Raw genomic sequence first — 21,378 nt, 5'->3', positions numbered from 1 at the left:
TTCAGGTAGAATGCCTATTTCCTCTTCATTTGTTTGGCCTGGTGGGTTTTTACCTTGCTCCTTCATGTGCTGCATATTTCTCTGTCTTCTCATTTTGCTTAACTTACTGAGTTTGGGGGTCTCCTTTTTGCAGGCTGCAGGTTCGTAGTTCCTGTTGTTATTGGTGTCTGCCCCCAGTGTGTAAGGTTAGTTCAGTGGGTTGTTTTGGCTTCCTGTTGGAAAGGACTAGTGCCTGTGTTCTGGTGGTTGAGACTGGATCTTGTCTTTCTGGTGGGCAGGACCGCATCCAGTGGTGTGTTTTGTGGTGTCTGTGAACTTATTATGACTTTAAGCAGCCTCTCTGATAATAGGTGGTGTTGTGTTCCTGTCTTGCTAGTTTTTTGGCATGGGGTGTCCAGCACTGAAGCTTGCTGGTCTTTGAGTGGAGCTGTGTCTTAGCGTTGAGATGGAGATCTCTGGGAGAGTTCTCACCGATTGATATTACAAGGGGCCGGGAGGTCTCTGGTGGTCCAATATCCTGTCCAGAGAGCTCAGGCCTGTCTGGTGTCAGGCCTGAGCTCTCCCACCTCAGAGGCTCAGGCCTGACACCCGGTCAGAGCACCAAGACCCTGTCAGCCACACAGCTTGATGAAGAAGGCTGCAACACAATGATGGCATGAATGTAAGTCTCTATTTGTTTTCTATATGTCTTATGTCTCTGGTTTCCCCTCTATTCATCCATTACTGCTTTCTTTTGTTTTAAATAGATATCTTGAAGTGTGCCATTTCAATTCCCTTGTTTCTTTTATATATATTTTTGAGTTGTTTTCTTAGTTTTTCTTGGGTATTACAAACAACATCTCAATTTATAACTATCTAGATTAAATTGATACTAAGAATTTAAATATTATACAAAATCTTTGCTCCATATAGCTCTATTCCTCTTCCCTTCATGTTATTATTATCGAAAATTTCATCTTTATACATTATAAGCACATAAATATACTTTTATAATTATTGCCTTATGCAGTTGACTTTTAAATCCAAATGAAAAAAAAGTCACAAAAATACATGTATACTCTCTTTTATATTTACCTATGTAGTTACCTTTACCATTGCTCTTTATTTATTTGTGTGTATTTGAGTTACTGTGTAATGTTCTTTCATTTCAGCCTGAAGGATTCCCTTTAGATTTTCTTGTAGGGGATGTCTAAGAGCAATGAATTTTCTCAGTTTTTGTTTTTCTGGAACTATCTTGATTTTTTCATTTTAGAAGGATAATTTTACTGAATGAGTTTTTGTTGATGATTTTTTCTTTAAGCATTTTGAATATGTCATCTCACTGCCTTCTAGACTCCATAGTTTCTGATGAGAAATCAGCTATTAATCTTATTGGAGATCCCTCATATTTGATGAGTCTTTTCTCATTGCTTTCAAGATTCTCTCTTTGTCTTTGACAGTTTGATTATGATGTGTTTAGGTGTGGAACTCGCTGAGTTTATCCTACTTGAAGTTTGTCGAGATTCTTGCATGTATAGACAGTTTTTATCAAATTTGGGAAGTTTTAAGCCATTATTTCTTCAAATAATATTTCTGCCCTTCTCTCTTTTCCTTCTCAGACTCTCAATATGCATGTGTTAGTATGCCTTATGGTGTCCCACAGGTCTCTGAGGCTCTGTTCATTTTTCTGCATTTTTTTTTCTCTCTCTTCCTCAGATTGGTTAATCTCAACTGACCTATTTTCAAGTTTGCTGATTATTTCCTCTGGCAGCTAAAATTTGATGTTGAGCCTCATTAGTAAATTTTTCATTACAGTTATTATGCTTTCCAACTCCAGAATTTCTATGTGGTTCTTTCTTAAAAAAAAATAATTTCTATGTATTGATATTCTATACTTGGCGAAAAACCATTCTCATACTTTGCTTTAGTTCTTTACACAAGGTTTCTCTCAGTTTTTTAAACATAACAGCTGACTTAAATTTCTTTGTCTATTTAAGTGCAAAGTCTGGGTTTCCTCAGGGGTAGTTTCTATTGATTGCTTCCTCCTTCCCCATCCCTGTTTATGGGTCATAATTTTCCTTTTTCCCCCCATGTCTCATAATTTTTTGTTGAAAACTGGACATTTCAAGTAGTATAATGTACAACTCTGGAAATTAGATCCTTTCCCCAGGGCTTGTTATTGTTGCTTTGTTGTTGTTGCTGTTTATTCAGTGATTTCCCTGAACTATTTTTTTAAAGTTTATGTTTACTGTCATGAGTGGGCCTAACATGTTTGTTTGGTTGCTTAGAGGTCTGCTCATAACTGGGCACATATTTTCTTAAATACTTTACACTAATAGGTCTTTCAGCTTCTGCTGAGGGCTCCATTTGCATATTGACGTATTTTTTTAATGCTCTAGCAGGAAGTTTGTAATTCCACCTTAGCTTCACCCCCTGCTTGTGCAGAGCCTCTTGATCAGCAAGAGTGAAAGATCAGGGCTTTCTGAGTTCTTTTATGGGCATGCACACAGCCCTGCACTTGAGTATGGCTTTCCAGATTCCAGGGACTACCTCAGAGCTTTTCAAAGCCCTCTGTGGACTTCTTGTTCTCCTTCTCTTCCTTTTAACTCTTTTGTTCAGCCTCTTGTTTGTTATTGCCACTTCAACAGCTATAATGTTAAATAATTATCTCTGTTTGGGGAAAAGGCTGTTTTTAGGGAGTGAGCTCAGAGTCGGATCAAATAAAGACTACCCCTGTGAGTGGGTGTTTCCAGGGAACGGCCAGACAGTTCAAACACTGACAATATTTTGTGGAGCTCTAAATCTTTTCTTCTTCTTTCAGTGGCTGCTGGCTTGCTGGCTTTCACTGCTATTTTGCATGTAAGAGCGTTGATTTTCAAGGCTACCATGGAGCTGGGGGAGGGGAGGGGAATATGGCAAGTGAAATCACCACAATTCTTGCTGTTCTTCCCAAGATTCAGTCCTTTTTTTTTTTTTTTTGTCTTTAAATAAACAATCCTCAGAATATTGTAATCCTTTGGTTAATTTCTAGACTTCTGAAAAAGTTGATTTTGACAATACTTCCAGGTTTCTAGTTGTTTTTAGGGAGAGTAGATTTTCAGAAGTCCTTACTCCACCCATGTGGAAGTTTCTCATATTGACTCTTCACCATTCCCCAGGCCCAGAGAACTCCACTGGACCTTGATGAGTTCTGAGGCTTCTCTGTGGTTTCAGGCACATTTTAGAGTAGGCACTGGTGGCTGGTTAAATTTTCAATTTTCCCAGCCTCCACAGGTCCTCATCAAAATGGATCCAAACTGTCAGATTGACTCTGTAATTTACTGAAAGCTGCTCTGGACAAAAAAAGATGGCCTATAACTTCCACAATTAAGACATACCATAGGTGAAGGAACCATATAGAAGAGCCAAAAAGAAAACCTATAAAAAGGAGATGCCCTGCCTTCTAGGAAGTTAATCTGGAGAAACAGCTGTGCTGAAGCATAGAGACTCAACATGAAAAATACAGCAATGACTCATATATGTATGTATGTTAGCAAATAAAATTCTCATGGTTTTACATACCTATACTGCTCAGAATTTACTATAAGATTTGCCTCTTTCAACTGATTTCACACACTGAGTAGAGGACAAGGCACCCTCCATTATGATGTTTGTTTGTGGTAGTACTGATAAAGACAAGGACTTTTAAAGTCCTTTTCAGTAGTATTCCTAAGAATGCTTCTTACATTTCTCTATCTTCCCCCCAAGGAGTCAGGATCAGACTGGTATAGAAGAGTAGTCAAAAGCTTAGTCTAGCACACACACACATACACAGACACACCTTTCCCCAGAAAGACAGTAGGTCTTCTGGTCTAGGGAAACAGGTTTTAGTTCCTAAACCCAAGGACAGAGAAAGATTTCCCATGGGAGATAACAGACCCATTATTTGTCATCTTGTCTTCTTGAAACCCTCCAGCTGGGTGGATGTTCCCACCCCCACTTGTGGCACATTATAATCATAGAAGATAACAATTGTTACACCCACCTCCTTTTTGATGTTTTGAATAATCTTTCTAGTGCTGCCAAGGTACAATAGTGGCCAATATCAAGCTCTACTCTCTCTTTCATACATTGCCTAAAATCCGGCCTCCCTCATCACACTGCCCAACGTTCTCATGCTGGTGAGTGAGGAAATAAATGACAAATGTGCCAAGTCCAACAGAAGACAGGCAGAAGGTATTTTTGAATGCCAGCTTTCAATTCTATAAAACCACAGAATTACAAAATAGGTGCAGCTAAACTTACTTAGAGGTTTTTTTTCCAGTTGGGAACTAAGATATGTGTGTCTCTCAATAAGGAGCGATCAAGGTTGATCCTTCCTTAGTCTGTGTTTCAGGAGATTGGGCAAACAAGCGGCTATACAATAGTGTCAGGCACTGAAGGTCTCCAAGTTGGATCTCTTTTCTGTTACGTCTCTTCGTTCAGTGGTAACTGTCATTGGTGCTAAAATTCCTTTGCCCCCATAGTTGTAACGATTAGAGTCTGGGGCCATGATAAAAATAAGGTCTCATCACAGCATCTTAAGAGAGTCTCATCATATCTGGTAGGACATATGATACTGGCACATGGATGCTGCCTAAAAAATTGGACATTCTGAATGCTATATAGGAAAAAAAGCACCCCCTTCTCCAACTGCAACAGTTCACAGTCATCTCTCACTTTCAGCACCTTCTTTGCCACACAAGGATCTGCACAGGGTAAAGAGGGTGTAGGATAACATTATTGGGAGAGATGGGAGGGATAAACTGGCTTCAACAGCTTTCACAGCAACAAACATTTGTCACTGAGGTCTTTGTCCATCATCTTCTGGCTTCGAGCTCTCAGTATCCTATGACCTTAGATGTGACACCCTGGCACTTGTGTTCCTTCTCCAGCAAGTGGAAAGGCAAAGGCAAATCCTTCTAAGACTGAAGGGACTGCAGGCTGAACCCAGGTGATTGTGTTTAATGGGGAAATGCAAGGAGGCAGAGGAGTTTCTAACAGTGTTCCTCCCCAGCCCTCCAAAGACAAAGCTGTGCTTCAGCTGGGCTAGCTGTCCTTCCATCCTGTGGGGACATGAGGTAGAGTGGGGACAGACTGGAGGTGGGAAGGATGGGAGAGAAAGAATGAATAAGAGGTGGCAGGAGGTGAAGCTGGTCTGGTAGGGACAGGCCAGCACTGAATGCTTCTAACACCCACGGTGCCCATCACCTACCACATAAAGGATCCCCAGCAAATACACTCTGGTTTATAAGCTTGATTCCCAAATACCCAAGAATTTAAAGACAAGCAGGACTATGTTTTTCTGGAATGGATTGTAAAAAGACGGTGAATAAATGAAAAGAGATTGAGAAGTGTGTTCTCAGAACCGCTGAGACAAGAGATCAACAGTCATGCACGTGGCAGGACTGGTCACTGCCCCCCGAGGAGTGGGTTTTCTTAGTCAAATTGACACTTACCTTTGGCACCCCTCATCCTCCCCCAGACCCACCTGGTACGTTCCCTGTGGCTTTGCGATGATAGACGTCCCATCCCCAAACGTGGTGCAGCAGCTACTGTCCTCGCAGTTGGTGATGACAGTGGCGTAGTGTGAACTTTCAATTCGCATGCACTTCACCTGCCTGGTGATCCTCTGAGGACCTTCGTCTGTGGGTAAATGCAAGGGAAGCGGGTCTGATAGGACGCACACATGGGGAACATGCCTGCCGTCTGACTCTGACTGCGCTCCTGCCTCCTGGCTACGTGGACTCGAAGTCAAGATTCAGCGCTGAGAACTCATTCCATGGGGCTGGAGTGCGGGCTACTCTCTATGTCAACGCAGTCATTCTTCCAGAATATCTCTTAATTTAGTGTGCTCTTTTGTTCTCACCATTCTTTTTATTTTGAGAAATTGAAAACATCCGGAAAATCACAAAATATAATTTAACTATTCATGCTCACTAATCAAAATTAACACTTGTTAATATTTTGCCATATTTTCTTCATTTTTAATATGTACATAAGAGAAAAAATACAGATAAAGTTGAAGTTTACTGCTCTCCTTATCTCTGGGTTTATTCCTTTTTCTCACAATCCATTTTTATACTTTTATAAAAATGTATGTATCAAAAACAACATATAGTATTTTGTACACTTTAAATTTGCATAAGTTATATATTACTCTATGTATCATTCTACACCTGAATTTTTAACTTAACAATGTTTTGAGACCTTTAGCCATCTTGATATATATATGTGTGTGTGTAAATAGGTGCATGTATGTGTGTACTTCATTTCCTTTAATTGCTATATAGTACTCCTTTGTAAGCATATACCATATTTTATTTTTCTATTCCGCTGTTGATGGACATTTGTTTTCCCAATATTTTAATATTAAACTTGGTGTTGCAAGTAGCACCCCTATACCTGTTTCCTTGTTCAAATGTATAAGGGCGTCTTTCTATATATACCCAGAAGTAGAGTTAGTGTATCATATGATATGCACATTTTCAATTTACCAGATATTTTAAAATTGCCCACCCAAGTGGCTCTTTTAATTTTCACTCTAACTAGCAGGGTGGAAAGGTTCCTCTTTTTCCAGTAACTTGCCCATTTGTTGCACTTAATTTGGCAATGAAGCATTTAAACAAACTCTGGAATTAAAGAAAAGTGAGTCGGAATAATTTTTATTTAAAAATCTTTTTAAAATTTAGCTTAGGAAGAGTGGTAGGCTTTTAGATAATATGAAAGACTCTGGTTCATTAGTAGCTGCTGCTGGCTTTTCTCTTATATCACCTTTCTGATAATGAGAATTGTCAGAAAGAATTGAAGGAGGACCTACCTGAGGTCACCTATGTATGCAAATTAGATTCCTTAAGGATCAAAGGAAACAGGTCTGAGATCTAATGTGCAGGACAGTTGAGTCATGATTATTAACTTTTAGTTGCTACCAATCCAGGCTGTAAGTTTTTAGTGGTAAAAATGGAAAAGGCACTATTACTATCCATCAGCCAACTAGAGCCGTTATCACTTCCACGTCAGCTTAGGCTAAAGAGCATAATAAAGGGCCTCATTTGGATTGCATGAGTATTCTTTGGTTGACGTGAATTCTTCAAAAAAATTATTTTTCTTATGTGTATTTTCAAAAATCAGTGAGGTTTCTACCTACCTTATTGTAAAGACATAGACTATTGTAATCTACTGGAAAAAGAATTTGAAAAAGAAGAGATACATGTATATGTATAACTGAATCACTCTGCTGTACACCTGAAACTAACACAACATTGTTAATCAACTATACTCCAATATAAAAGAAAAATTTTAAAAAAAGAAAAAAAAAACTTACCTGTCTCTTGATCATCCGGAGAAATAATCTGATCTTCATAAACTTGATAAAAGGTTGTGATTCTGGTACCATCAGCATGATCCACTATCCGAGTACCATCTTTCTTTTCAATGATAATCACTTTGTCTTCTCGAGTTGTCATAACCTGAACATACAAAGGCAGAACACCATTAGTTGGTCAGGTGGTTAATCCCAAGTGTGCTTATTTTTACACCCCATTGATTACCATCAAAACCCTGGTTATTTAGAAGTAAAAGTTTTATCTCATCTACTTGATCTAATATTTATAACAATCCTGGGAGGCAGGCAACGATATCCCCATTTTATGGATGAGGAAATTCAGGCTTAGAGAAGTTACGAAACTTGCTGAAGGTCACTCAGCACGTGCCAGAGCTGATGCTGTACTAAGACTGTCTGACTTCAAAACTGGTGCTTCTTCCATGGTCGCACATTTGTGAGTAAAAAGTGAACGTCAGGACTGATCTGACCCAGGTATGTCCAGGAAAATTGTCCCAGGTCCTGCTCCCTTGGAAACTACAGGTTTAAGATAAGCAAGGGACCACTGGTGTCTGTAGTGAGGGTTCTGATGTGGTCTGGTCTCCCCTGAGGAAGCAGTGCCAGAGCTTGGATTTTGTGTGTTGGTGCAGGGGGGGCAGCATGGGTGAAAGGGGTGCTAGACACAAAGGACCCCAGAGAGCAATGGGCAGAGCGGTGAGAGCAAGGTTAGGAGTGAGGGACCAAACTGGGAAGATTATTAAGGACACAGTCTTTATCCCAAGGCAGGCAAATCAGTAGTGAAGGGTTTTAAGTATGTGGACTAGAGTAAGAAACACAGAAAAAATTCATTTAGTCTTAGCAAGTACTTCAGTCTGAAAGAACACTCAGACCTTTGTATCCTGTAGCTAAATGGTTCACCAGAGAAGCTCTAAACCCCCAGCTGTGTATGTGTGTGTGAAGATGTGGCAGGCATGGAGATGCATAGCCCAGATCTTCCTTCAAGACAGGATTTGCTCCCCAGCTGTGTGGAGTGAAGTTGGCAAACAGCCTCCAGATGTCAGCTCTTCCAGCATCTGCCTCAGCTGCAGAGAGATGCTTTGCCTGACTCACATTGTTCCAGGTGAACTGGGCCCAGTGACTGAGTGAGGCAGGGGTACACTGATATGGTTCCTGCTCCCAGACTTGGGACATTGGGACAGATGACACTGGCTTCTGAGCTCCTGCCAGCTAACCAAGGCTTTGTGGGGTCTGCATCACAGCTCAGCTTCTCTCTCTGTCCAATCCTGCTGTCTCCCCATTCCTTTCACAAATGGTGTCCCTTATAAATATCTTGTACCAAAAATTTCATTTCAGTGTTTGCTTCTGGAGACCCCAACTGTCAACAATGTATTAAAATATCTTTTTATAGTAGGCAGAAATCACTATAAGAGAGAAGTGCACACTGATCATTATTTTAAGTTCTTATCTTTGGCACTCTCAGCCAGTGGTAGATACAGATATGTATATCTGTCTATCTATCTATCTATATCTATTTATCTATCTATCTATCTATCTATCTATCATCTATCTATCTATCTATCTATCTATTGAATATGTATAACGAGAAATACTGCTGTAGAATGCAGTGACTGAGAGCATGGACTCTGCAGTTAAGCTGCCTGAGTTCAAATTCTGGTTCCACAGCTGGCTGGGTGATTTAGGCAAGTTGCTTACCTTCTCTGGGCCCTAGTTTCCTTATCTGCAAAATGGAGCCAACACTAGTATTCCTCAGAGATGTTATATGGATTAAATGAGATAATGCTGGTAAAGTAATTCACACTTAATTGGTCATCAAGTTAGCAATGATAAATACTAGCTCTTTAACTCATTTATTTATTTTGGCTGTGCCGCATAGCTTGTGGGATCTTAGTTTCTCAACCAGGGATCGAACTTGGGCCCTTGGCAGTGAAAGTGCAGAGTCCTAACCACTGGACCGCCAGGGAATTCCCTATCTAGTTTAGATATTCACAACTTATTATTTAGAATTATTCCAACATTTTATAACACCACATAACATTGACATTTTCTGATCACCATAGGGTAAGATAATCATTATTTTTAGTGGTGGCAAGAACACAATAGAAAGAATATTTACTGAACACCTGATGGTGCTAAATCTGGTATTAATCTTTTCAACTATTTTAGGTAATGACTATTATTTCCATTTTAGGAGTAAAGAAACCTAGATTAGAAACATCCAAAGTCATATATATAGTAAGAAGTGTGACTTGGGGTTCAAACCCATGATTGCCTCACAGCAAGGTCAGTGCCACTCCTCTAAAATGTGATATTTCATGTCAGATATCATGAAAACACACATCCATTCTCAATTTTGTTTCATATAATTATTGCCCCTTATTTGCATAATGGTTAAGCATATGAGACCTAGAATACAACCTGGGGGTCCACATTCTGAATCTACCACCTGCTGTGTGATCTTGGAAAAATTATTTAGCCTGTCTGTAGTTTAGTTGTCTCATATGTAAAATGGAAACAACAATAGTTTGTTGTGAGAATTAAACAAGTTAGGATGTGGAAAACACCAAGAACAGGGCCTGGCACACAGTGAGCGCTCAATAAATATTATTACTATTGTTGTGATTGCAATTTCACTGTTGGGTGTCTATGCTTGAATCCAGGCTCCTGGATCTTGGTCTGTGCTTCCATAATGGTGCTAGGTATCAGTAAAGGAAATTGAGTGTCATTAACTAAGAAATATTAATCAAATTTGCATATTAAGCCAAATAATCTGTATCAGGGCTGAATTAAAGTGAGTCATTTGAAGTGACCAAAAAAAAACCATCCTGAGATGATATGTATCTTGAGTCTCACAACAAAGAACTAGCAAACAATATAAGAGATTATGAAATTATTTCAGAAGTAGGCTGAAGAAGAAAGGAAAACGCATTTGGTTAGATAATGGAATTTATCTTAATAGCAAGCAGACATTTTGCTTTCGACTATCAGCATCTGGTTGTAAACAAGTGCTGGAAGTCCAGAAACCAGAAATAAGGCATGCAGGAAATTCTTTGTCTTGTTAGATTTAGAGGGTGCTGCAAAGCTCCACATAAGATATTAGAGGAATAGCTGAGGAATGGAAAGAGCCCAGTTTTTAGTCCCAACAACTGGTTCTAAACCTGGCTCCAGCACTTCCTGGTCACATTACTTAACTTGCTGAGGCCCAGCTTCCTCATCTGTATAATATACACTGGTGTGAGGCCTGAATGAGAGAATGTATGCAAACCCCCTAACAGAAAGCCTATAGAAAATGCTATTGTGAATCCCAGGGGTTTCCATTTCACATCCACTTGACAGATAAACAAAACCGCTATTTACTATACCACTCATTTGTCACTTTTTCTTAAGTTATAAATAAAATCTTTTTTATAGTTGCTTTGTGGTGGTGTTGAATTTTTGAGTTATTTAATGTGGGCATCTCATTAAATATACCATAAATTATTTGAAGTCAAGGATCATGAACAAATTTCTATAATTCATGTCAGGTACACACAAAAAGTAGGAATAAATCAGAGCCCCTCACTTCTAGAAGATAAGACATATAAACAAATACATTCAACATAAAGAAATATAGGATATCATTAATCATATGTCTTAAAAGTGGAATAGAAAATTCATGATTTGTCTCTCACTTCAAGAATTAGTATTTCATGATACACTATGCTGGTCAAATGAACCACACAATATTTTTAGATTTGGAAAGATGGATCCATCTATTCATCCATACATCCACTACTTAACAAATAGTTATTGAAAATTTATTATTTGACAGGTATTCCTCCATGTGTTGTTTCGGAACCCTAACGATTTAGAAAAATTTGTAATATATAATAGTTTGCCATACCGTTCCATTGACAGGATCTGTGGTTTTAAAGGATAAAAATGGGGCCAAGTCTGCTATTCTTTCTAATCCTTTGGTGCCAATCCGATTTCCTTGAGGTGTAGTTGTAAACCAGGTGCCTAAGTGAACCTCCATAGGAGTTACTGTTTGAATTGTTTCTGGGGGAGGTTCATGGCTTTCATTTTTATGTGCCATTGATGACTGATTTTTCTGACTTTTTCCTGTGGAAGTTCAAGTAAAATCAAATACAACAAATCAATTATACTCCAACAAAAATTTTAAAATTTTAAAAAAAATTTTAAAAAATCAAATGCAACAATATAACTATAATATCGCTTATATAGAATTATTCATTAAGTTTCAATACAGTGTAGGTTACCTCAGACACATAGAAATTCTAAGTGGTATTCATCAATTATATTATTTCTCAAGAAGCAAAAATTTCAGGTTATAAATATCTTAATCTTGGCACTTGAACCTTGGCTGGATTCCCATCACCTCCCACAAACATACACGTGCATACACAGCTCACTCTCCATGGCACAATACCCATTCTTGTCAATTTCTGTACACTTTTAGGTCTTGCTTACATCTCCCTAGATTCCAGATTTGGGGTCCTATACCCTGGTTTTCAAAGCCTCCATTTTCTCCTGTGTATCTCTGAAATTTTCAGATTCCTTTTTTTGACTTATTATATTCTAGTATAATAGAGTATAATTTTAACTCTTCATTCCTCTGATTTTGTCATTTTTTTCAGTCACAGGAAACATCTTTCTTCAGCCCTGGATCTGGAGAACATTACCAATCAAGCATATCCTTGGCCTCTCATATGGAGAGGATTTGTACAGTTTAATTACTACATTGATAATCATCTGATACACATCCCCCTGTCAACCCCTCGCCACCCCCATTCAATTAGAACAGGAAGATAGAACTGAAGAAACCCTCATGGAACCCTGTAAATATTATCTCAATCCCTCTATCAAGGTAGATTTACTCCATTTGTATGAATAATAACGAGTAATCTGTAGGCAAAATTTGCCAGTGTTGCCAAGCCTCGATGATGGAGTAAACTCAGACTGAGAAAAAAATTGCAAAAAATATAGTAAAGGATTGTTGCCTCCAGGAAGATCCTTTAGATTCAGACCATGAAATGTGCATTGGGGCATGGATCTTGGTGTAAGATTCAGACTCAGCTAATTGGGGGAACCAAAGAAGACAGATATATTTAGCTAAGCCTTTCCATTGTCCTAAGATTTAATTTGGACCTATTTGTATTTCCAGAGCATTAAAAGAGAGCTGAAAGATAGACCTGTAGAAATTATTTAGAATGAAGCTCAGAGAGCCAATGTGATAGAAGTAATGAAAGAGAGGTAAAAGCTCTCTAATACACATTTAATTGGAATTCTAGAAGAAGAAGAGAAAGAAATGGATCATAAACAATATTTGAAAAGATAATATTGAGAAAGTTCCACAAGGAATGAAAGATACTAATTTACAGATTCAAGAAGCCCAATGTATTCTCACTTGGATAAATAAAAAGAAATCCACACCTAGTTAAATCATATTGATATTATAATAAAAAAGAAAATATTTTAAAGGCAGTTAGATTGTCTAACAACAATTAGACTTACAGCCAACTTTTCAACAGCAACAGTGGAAGCAAGAAAAATATGAAGAATTATTGTCCACATACTGAGAGAAAATACCTGTCAATCTAGAATTCTACACCCAGTGAAATTATTTTTCAAGAATGAGGACAACATAAAGACATTCTCAGAAAATATCTGTTATGCAATAAATAGCTTAAAACTTCCAGTTAAAACACAAAAATGTCTAATTTTTAAAACATACACCTATATGCTGCTCACAAGACACACTTTTAAACACAAATCATAGAAAGTAAAATAAAGTGTGGAAAAAGTTATACTGGAAAAGTATTAAACAATAGCTGATGTAGCTATAATAATATAAGCAAAATCAACATTAGAGTAAAAAAGAATCCTAGAATAAAAAGTCATTGTGTACTGATAAAAAGTTAAATTCCCCATGAAGATAAAACAATTCTAAATTTGTAAGTATCTAAACTCATATCCTCAAAATATATAAAGGCAAATCTGAGAACTATAAAAAAGACACAATTATTTCAGAAAAAAGAAATATGGATGAAACTATAAGGAGTGAAGAGGCTATTCTACCCTTTCAGGAAATTTAAACATACTTCTGCTGAATAAGTTGACATTGTACATTAAAAAGTCCATAAGGATATAGAATAAGAAATGTCAAAGTTTGAATGTGAGGCAAATATGGCCTACTGTCTGTTTTCGTACAGTGTGTGAAGTAATAATTCTTTGTACATTTCTACATAATTAAAAAATCAAAAGAATAATATTTTGTTATGTATGAAAATTATATTAAATTCAAATTTTAGTGACCATATAAAAGTTTTATTGGAACACAACACAGCATGCTCATTTGATTATGTATTTTCTAAGGCTACTTTTACAATAGCAGAGTTAGTAGTTGTGATGGAGACCATATGGCTCCCAGTGTCTAAAATATTTACTATCTTGCCCTTTACAGAGAAGTTTGCTGAACCTGGATATAAATTGGACAACACAACTAACAAATTTGATCTAACAGATATAAAGAGAACTCTGTAACCTGCTGTATAAATATATATATATAAATTAATTAATTAAATTAAATTAAAAAAAGAGAACTCTGTACTCAATAGCTGCAGGATATATGCAGTTTTCAACTTTTCAAACACAGACAGAATTTTTTTAAAAACTTGACCATATCCATTCCTCTGTCAATGGACATTTAGGTTGCTTCCATGTCCTGGCTATTGTAAACAGTGCTGCAATGAACATTGGGTACATGTATCTTTTCGAATTATGGTTTTCTCCAGATATATGCCCAGGAGTGGGATTGCTACTTCATATGATAGTCCTATTTTTAGTTTTTTAAGGAACCTCCATACTGTTCTCCATAGTGGTTTTACCAATTTACATTCCCAGTGACAATGTAGGAGAGTTCCCTTTTCTCCACACCTTCTCCAGCATGTATTGTTTGTAGACTTTTTGATGACGGCCATTCTGACTGGTGTGAAGATGTCATACATGTATACCATGGAATATTACTTAGCCATAAAAAAGAATGAAATAATGCCATTTGCAGCAACATGGATGGACCTAGAGATTATCATACTAAGTGAAGTAAGTCAAAGACAAATATCATATGATATCACATATGAAAAGATGCTCAACATTCCTAATCATCAGAGAAATGCAAATCAACCACAATGATATACTACCTCACACCTCTCAGAATGGCTATCATCAAAAAGAACACAAATAACACATGTTGGAGAGGATGTGGAGAAAAAGGAACACTTGTATACTGTTGGTGGGAATGTAAATTGGTGCAGTCACTGTGGAAAATGTTATGGAGGTTTCTCAAAAAACTAAAAATAGAACTACCATATGACCTAGTATATCATTTCACTAAATTTTGAGTTATCAAAAAAGGAATTCACTTTGCCTCTATACAATGTTACTGGGTACCGTGGTGAGATGTGTGAATCTGAGAGAAAAAGGCTAAATCTTAGTCTCACAGATCATTAAAGGCATATGAGAAATTGAGAAAAATTTGTAATGCCTGAGAGACAGTGTAATTTAGGGGTTAGTTGCCCAGACTCAAATCCAAGCTTTACCACTTACTAGCTGAGAGACTTCAAGGAAGTTAGTTAACCTCTTTGTGTCTCAATTTTCTCATCTGTAAATTGAGATTATTAAGATACACACCTCACAGAGTTGTTGTGAGTATTCACTGATTTAATATTTTGAAGTATCCAGAATTGTGCCTGGTACACAAGCACCGTCTCCTATACATAAAGATCTCTTAAAATGAAAATGATGAACATCCCACAGTAAACCAAGGAAAGATGTGAATAGAAAATTAACAAAAAGAAAAAAAAAAGCAACAAACATCTTTAAATGTTTAATCTCATCAGTAATCAATGAAATGCAAATTAATATAATAATAAGATGCATTAATTGTCTATCAGACTGAGTAACATGAAAAGAATGACAATACTCTGCATTGGCAAGGGTATGAGGAAGCAGACATTTTCATACTGTGCGGGAGGTAGGGGTATGAATTGCAAGTGTTTTGGAGGGGAGCAAGTCTGTAATTTAGATTATGGCAGACATGGTTGATTGCTTACACAACTCTTCTCCACCTTCCTTTTTCCTTACTAGTAGTGTTCATCTCCTGAGAAAAAAGCCAAAAGTTTCAGATGCTGTTTTCCCAGCCTAGGTCCCCAACCAGGTCTAGTCAATGACATATAAGAGGAGACCCACTGGGGGTGAGGGAGACTGGTGTAATCTGGGGCTATTTTCCTCCCTGATAAAGAGAGACACTTGAAAGCTCTTGTGTTCACCCTCCTTCCTTTCTGCTTTGGAAGTTACGACATGAAGCCCTCGTGCCTGGAGCTGATGTGGCCCTCTTGCGATTTCGGGGAAAAGAGTAGGACAGAGAAGCCTACACAGAGACTTGATATCACTGATCACTCACCTAACCCTCAAAGAGTAGTGTAGGCATTAGAGCTAATGTGTCAGAGTACATGATGACGTAGGAAAATGTTTGCTATTTATTACATAGAGATAAAAGCAATTCATGAAACAACGTGTAATGCTGTGATTCCCACTGAAATTTGCATGTATTCAATGAAAAGATAAGTGTAATAATAATAATATTGAGCATTTATTAAGCCCTTGGATTTATAAAATCCATGATAAATTGAGAGGCTTCGGTTATTACCTTTCTTTGTGATGACAGTCTCTGATGGTGCTGTTTCTGATTTTTGCTGAGAAACCGTGTCCATCAAGTCCCCGCTGTGAGGGCTTGCTGGCGCATCAGCAGGAAGACCGACAGGCCCTGAATTGGGACTACTGCTCACAGTACCATCTGCGAAGAGAATCTGAATAAAAAGCAAAATATTTCAGCATTCTCAAAAACGAGGAAGAAACTGGTTAACAATACTGTGTGTCAAACTGAAATAGGTTAAAAATAACTCAAAGAAATGCTATTTGCCGACATCCAGACTCAGCAGTATAAAGCATGTTATAGAAGGGTAGATTTGGAGCTCAGAGACAACAGATTAATAACCAGCACAATAATATTACTTTGTTTTCCATTTACTTTCTATTTTGTTTCATTTCCTATCTTTTATCAGATTGACTTGTTTTACGTTTTCCCATTCTTCACCCTTCCCCTATGTAATTGGGAAATTATTTACCCTATTTCAATTTTTCTAATGACTACATTTAAAACTTTATCACGTATTTAAACGTTTAGTTTCTATCAATATCTATCTAGTATGTATAGTATGTACAGCATCTAAGGCAGTGTTTTTTCTTCCAACTATATTATTCTTTGCCATTTTAAGGCATCATTCATTTTCAAATGAGTTGTTTCTCTTCTCTGTCATAGTATTGTTCCTCACCTTTAGCTTGTTTGCATTTTATTTTGCAGCAGGAAAGAGTAACTTATCTAACATATTCTTTTACCTGTGTGGATCCATCCAACAGGTATTTGACAACAGTGCCTTGACTGGTGATAACTCTTGATGCCTCCTGCTCCAGAGGTGGCATCACTGTTTTACAGAATTCATAGTGCTTCACCTTCTGGGGGTAGCTCTGTCGGACCATGATGTCCCAAGTGGGTTCCTCGTCTATAACATATTGATCTTAAAAAGAAAAAAGAGCTTACTGAGAACTGTGCAATGCTGTATGCCTGGGATCTTATCTTCCTGCTTCATTGTTTTCATTCTTTTGTCTACATCTGGTTACTAGGGCAGTTTTCATGTCATGACAGATGGCCCAGAGTACTGGTTCTTTGCTGCCTTTCTTATAGTCGCATGTAGTAAATAAGGTCATTTACAAGTACTTAATACATATTTTCTCCATATATAAGCCAGTGTTTCTAATGATGTCCAGAACATTTCAGGGCAAAATTAGGAAGGGAGAGAGTTATTCTGTCTTAGATGTTGCCTTTTCTCCTCACTGGTATTTTTCTCTCACCCTGGATGCACAATGTTCCCCTGGGGTCCCCCAGTTCCCTGGAGCCCCAGGGGAAGTCCCTCACTCAGGCTTGCCCTTCTTAAATCATTTATCATCTTTCAAAGTTAACACGACCCTCTCATCTCTAACCAAGTCCAGATTTTTCTCAGAGTTCTACTCTTAGCTGGCAATCAAGGAGAAAACACCTAATAAATTCCTCCAAAAGAAAGTATTATTACTGAGAATTTCTGGTACACAGCAGCTACTCAGATTTCGCTAACTGAATAATTTCCTCTTCTCCATTAAAAAGTGGTTTAATAACATAAAATCCAATGTCTGTCAGTGATGGAGTCTATTAAAAAATCACAGTCTATTCATTTATGCGATGTTATCTAGATTTTAAAAGAAATACATTCGATAAATGTGTATCACCTTGAATATCTAAAATAGAGATTGAATAAAAAGGCTATTTGCAGAAAAATATTTACAATAAAATATAATTTATGTAAATTTTGCATTATCTACAACTTAACATTACTTGTTATTATGAAGGCATACATATAGCACATTTGTATAAACCTATTTGCACAAAAATCTAAGTCTTGTTAGTGTTCACTATAGCAGAAAGAGAAGGAATAGACTGTAGAGGGAAATTTGGGGTTACAGCCGTGTCTGTAATTTTAAAAACATATTTTGATTAAAGTATGACAAAAAGAAATCTTTATTTTGTCTGGTCAGCACATCAGTACTTGTTATATTATGTATTATATTTTTCTGTATTAAAAGTTAAAATAAAATGGCATTGGTTCAGGAGGAAAAAAAGTGGTTTATTAACATGAAATGACGGTATTTCAAGGACTATATCAGGCTGGTGGGAAAATATTTTGGAATAAGCACCCTTCATGGTACCCTTCAAGTCACAGAAGTAATAATAAAATAATAAACATTTGTTGAGATATTTCTATATGTTAAATGCTTTGTGTATTTATTTTATTCAGCCCACCTCAACAACCCTTTAAGGTAGACACTTTCATTTTCCAGAGTTTCCCGATGAATAAATGGAGGCTAACTTCTCCAAGGTCACACAGCTGGTAAGAGCAGAGCTGAGATTTGAACCAAGTCTCTGTGCTTAACTATTTTCTTATGCTGTAAAAACAACCACTGCTACCATGACCAAAAAACAAAAGCAAAAACCTAACATTGGAATAATATTTTCCAAATTAGAAAGTATTTTCTCATTTAATATTTATAGCAACTCTGTTTAGTAGATGACTTTATTTTATAAATGAAGAAATTCAGGTGGGGAGGGGTTATGACTTGTCCAAGGTCACCCTGGCAAGAACTCAAATATAGGCTCTTTCTTCTTACACCCTGTGACCTTCTCTCCCTTGCCCAAGGCTGACCCTATGAAGATAGTGCTACTTTGATATTTATGCTGTAATTATATTCAGACTTGAATTAGGATAATCATAATATATGGAGGGTTTTAAAAAGATTATTTGTTACAGAGTCATTATTATTATTATTTTTTAAAGGCTCCAACAGCATTTTTTAAAATTTATTTATTTATTTATTTATTTTTGGCTGCATTGTGGCTTTTTTGTTGCTGCACATGGGTTTTCTCTGATTGTGGCGAGCAGGGGCTACTCCGTTGCGGTGCGTGGGCTTCTCATTGCGGTGGCTTCTCTTGTTGCGGAGCACGGACTCTAGAGCTCAGGCTCAGTAGCTGTGGCTCACGGGCTTAGTTGGTACGTGGCATGTGGGATCTTCCTGGACGAGGGATTGAACCCGTGTCCCCTGCATTGTCAGGCGGATTCTTAACCACTGCACCACCAGGGAAGTCCCCAGGCAGAGTTATTATTAACCACATTGTCTACCCTGACATAAAGGTGAAAACATCAGACTAGGAAATGAAACTAATGGAAAAGACCGGTGAAACAGGTATTAAGCTGTGGTTTGCTAACAGAATCAAGAAAACAAGCATGGAAACAAATACGTACTTAAACTTAAAAAGAGTATCCCTCTCAGTTCCCTCATAGAATCTGACTTTGGAAGACAGTCAGTGGCCTTCAGTCTTAGCACATACAGTTGGTCCCATCATGGAAAACCTGGATCACTAGGAATCCATGGAAATAGAAACAAGGGTTCATGGTCTATTTTTAATAATTCAGAAAACCCAGTGAAAAGAAAAATTGAGATGAAATAGATTGACTACAACATCAAGTTTCTTCTCATTTGGCTGGCAAGTGAATACAACATTGAATTATTTTTCAATAAGCATACTCTTTTTCTTTGATACACTTTTAAAATATGGGGTACATAAGGAAATTATAATAAAGAGTATATTTGGTTGTGAAAATAGGATTCACTGATATAATGTAACATTTATCAGATGAAGAAACATGGTCCAAAGACAGTAAGTTACTGAAAGGGCCATACAGTTAATTAGAACTCAAGTCCCGGCTCCGTGCTTGCTTTGTTGCCTCTCCTACTTCTACTGAAATAGGGGGTCTTCATTTAAATGATGTTCAAATCAATCACCAATGTGGATGCCCCCCTGCATCAGGTTAATTAAAGGAGTCCTGTTGTACTTATTTATTCATCTTAATAGGTTAGGAGCCACGTACAGAATCAACAGAAGTAAGAGACCCTATAAAAGTATATACTGGGGCTTCCCCGGTGGCGCAGTGGTTGAGAGTCCGCCTGCCAATGCAGGGGACACGGGTTTGAGCCCTGGTCTGGGAAGATCCCACATGCCGCGGGGCAGCTAGGCCCATGAGCCACAACTACAGAGCCTGCGCGTCTGGAGCCTGTGCTCCGCAACAAGAGAGGCCGCGATAGTGAGAGGCCCGCGCACTGCGATGAAGAGTGGCCCCCGCTTGCCGCAACTGGAGAAAGCCCTCGCACAGAAACGAAGACCCAACACAGCCAAAAATAAATAATAAATAAATAAAAAAAAAAAGTGTATACTGATACCTGGGAACGAGACTGGTTTTCTTCATCCATTTAACCTGCACTTATCTTTACCTACTCTGTGCTCACTGTCCTTTGTTTTGATCAGACCAGCAAAGTTCTGTTCCTGTGGCCCTTTGTAGAGGAAGGACACAGGACCACACAGTAGTTATTAAGAGCATTGGCTTTGCCACCACTGGACCAAGAATGGCATTTTATCTCTGCCACTTAGGAACTGAGTGACCTGGGGTAAGTTACTGAACCTTCTGATGCCTCAGTTTCTTTATTTTGTGAAAGGAAATTATTAGGACTTAGCTTACAGTAGTTGTATTTTGTCATGTATGTTAAGTATTTAGATAGTGCCTGGCCCATAGTAAGTGCTCAAAAATGGTGGTCATTATTATTATTAGCCTATTATTCATTATCAACAAGTTTATTTAACTGGTAGGAAAATACACAATTTCAATGGTGATTGAAGTGTTTTCTATATGACTTTTTTCCCCCTGCCTCCTCATCCTCCTGGCCAGCACTCACCTGGGGACTCTTGCCCAATGAAGGTCACTTGGAGCCCATTGGGGCAAGACACATTCAGGTTTTGGAAGGTGGGAACATAAAGAGTCTCTTGTAAAACAGGTTCTGGTTCTACTTCTTCCTGTAAATAGTTCAACATTAATAATTTCCTGTCATTTTCTAAATGAGATACTGATTTATTATGACTAAACAAAGACTTGCTTAATGCTTAGACTATGACTTGCCCAGGACTAGTGAGCCCTGCAGTGGAGCCCATAAGGATGCATGAGTCTCTACCTTTGTGTAATTGATCTTTTGCCTGTAGAATGGCACACAGACATATGAAACAGCTAAATAACAGTACCAAACGGTTGGCACATCTTTCCTCGGAAAAGGGAGATATCAACGTAAATGAGACTAATTAGGAAAGGATCATGGAGGAGCTGAAGCTTGAACTAGGCCTTGAAAGATGCCTCAGTTTGGACATGTAGGTGTAAGGGCTGACCAAGATCCCCACCACCTTCCTTGTGTGATTCTTACAGTTTGGATGCTAGAGACATTATGCTATTAGGATATGTGTCTTTATTTTTCTATAATGAGCATACATTGCTTTTGTAGTAAGTAAAAATAAT

The 21,378-nt window shown here is 37.8% G+C and overlaps 1 protein-coding gene across 1 annotated transcript in view; it reads right to left on the bottom strand.

Moving 5' to 3' along the window:
- Positions 1-21,378, bottom strand: part of SPAG17 (sperm associated antigen 17) — a 352,647-nt gene that overhangs the window by 71,524 nt on the left and 259,745 nt on the right. The window contains exons 27-32 of the mRNA XM_082460586.1: positions 20,771-20,888; positions 16,793-16,971; positions 16,044-16,203; positions 11,220-11,437; positions 7,322-7,466; positions 5,489-5,643 (exon numbers count right to left, since the gene is read on the bottom strand). Coding sequence (XP_082316712.1) covers positions 5,489-5,643; positions 7,322-7,466; positions 11,220-11,437; positions 16,044-16,203; positions 16,793-16,971; positions 20,771-20,888 — 975 coding nt within the window. The remainder of the gene's footprint in view (positions 1-5,488; positions 5,644-7,321; positions 7,467-11,219; positions 11,438-16,043; positions 16,204-16,792; positions 16,972-20,770; positions 20,889-21,378) is intronic.

This window comes from Balaenoptera physalus (genome assembly GCF_965194825.1).
Source record: "Balaenoptera physalus genome assembly, chromosome: 1".
Taxonomy (NCBI): domain Eukaryota; kingdom Metazoa; phylum Chordata; class Mammalia; order Artiodactyla; family Balaenopteridae; genus Balaenoptera; species Balaenoptera physalus.
The sequence above is the reverse complement of the archived record's forward strand: the minus strand, read 5'-3'. Positions and strand labels throughout refer to the sequence as shown.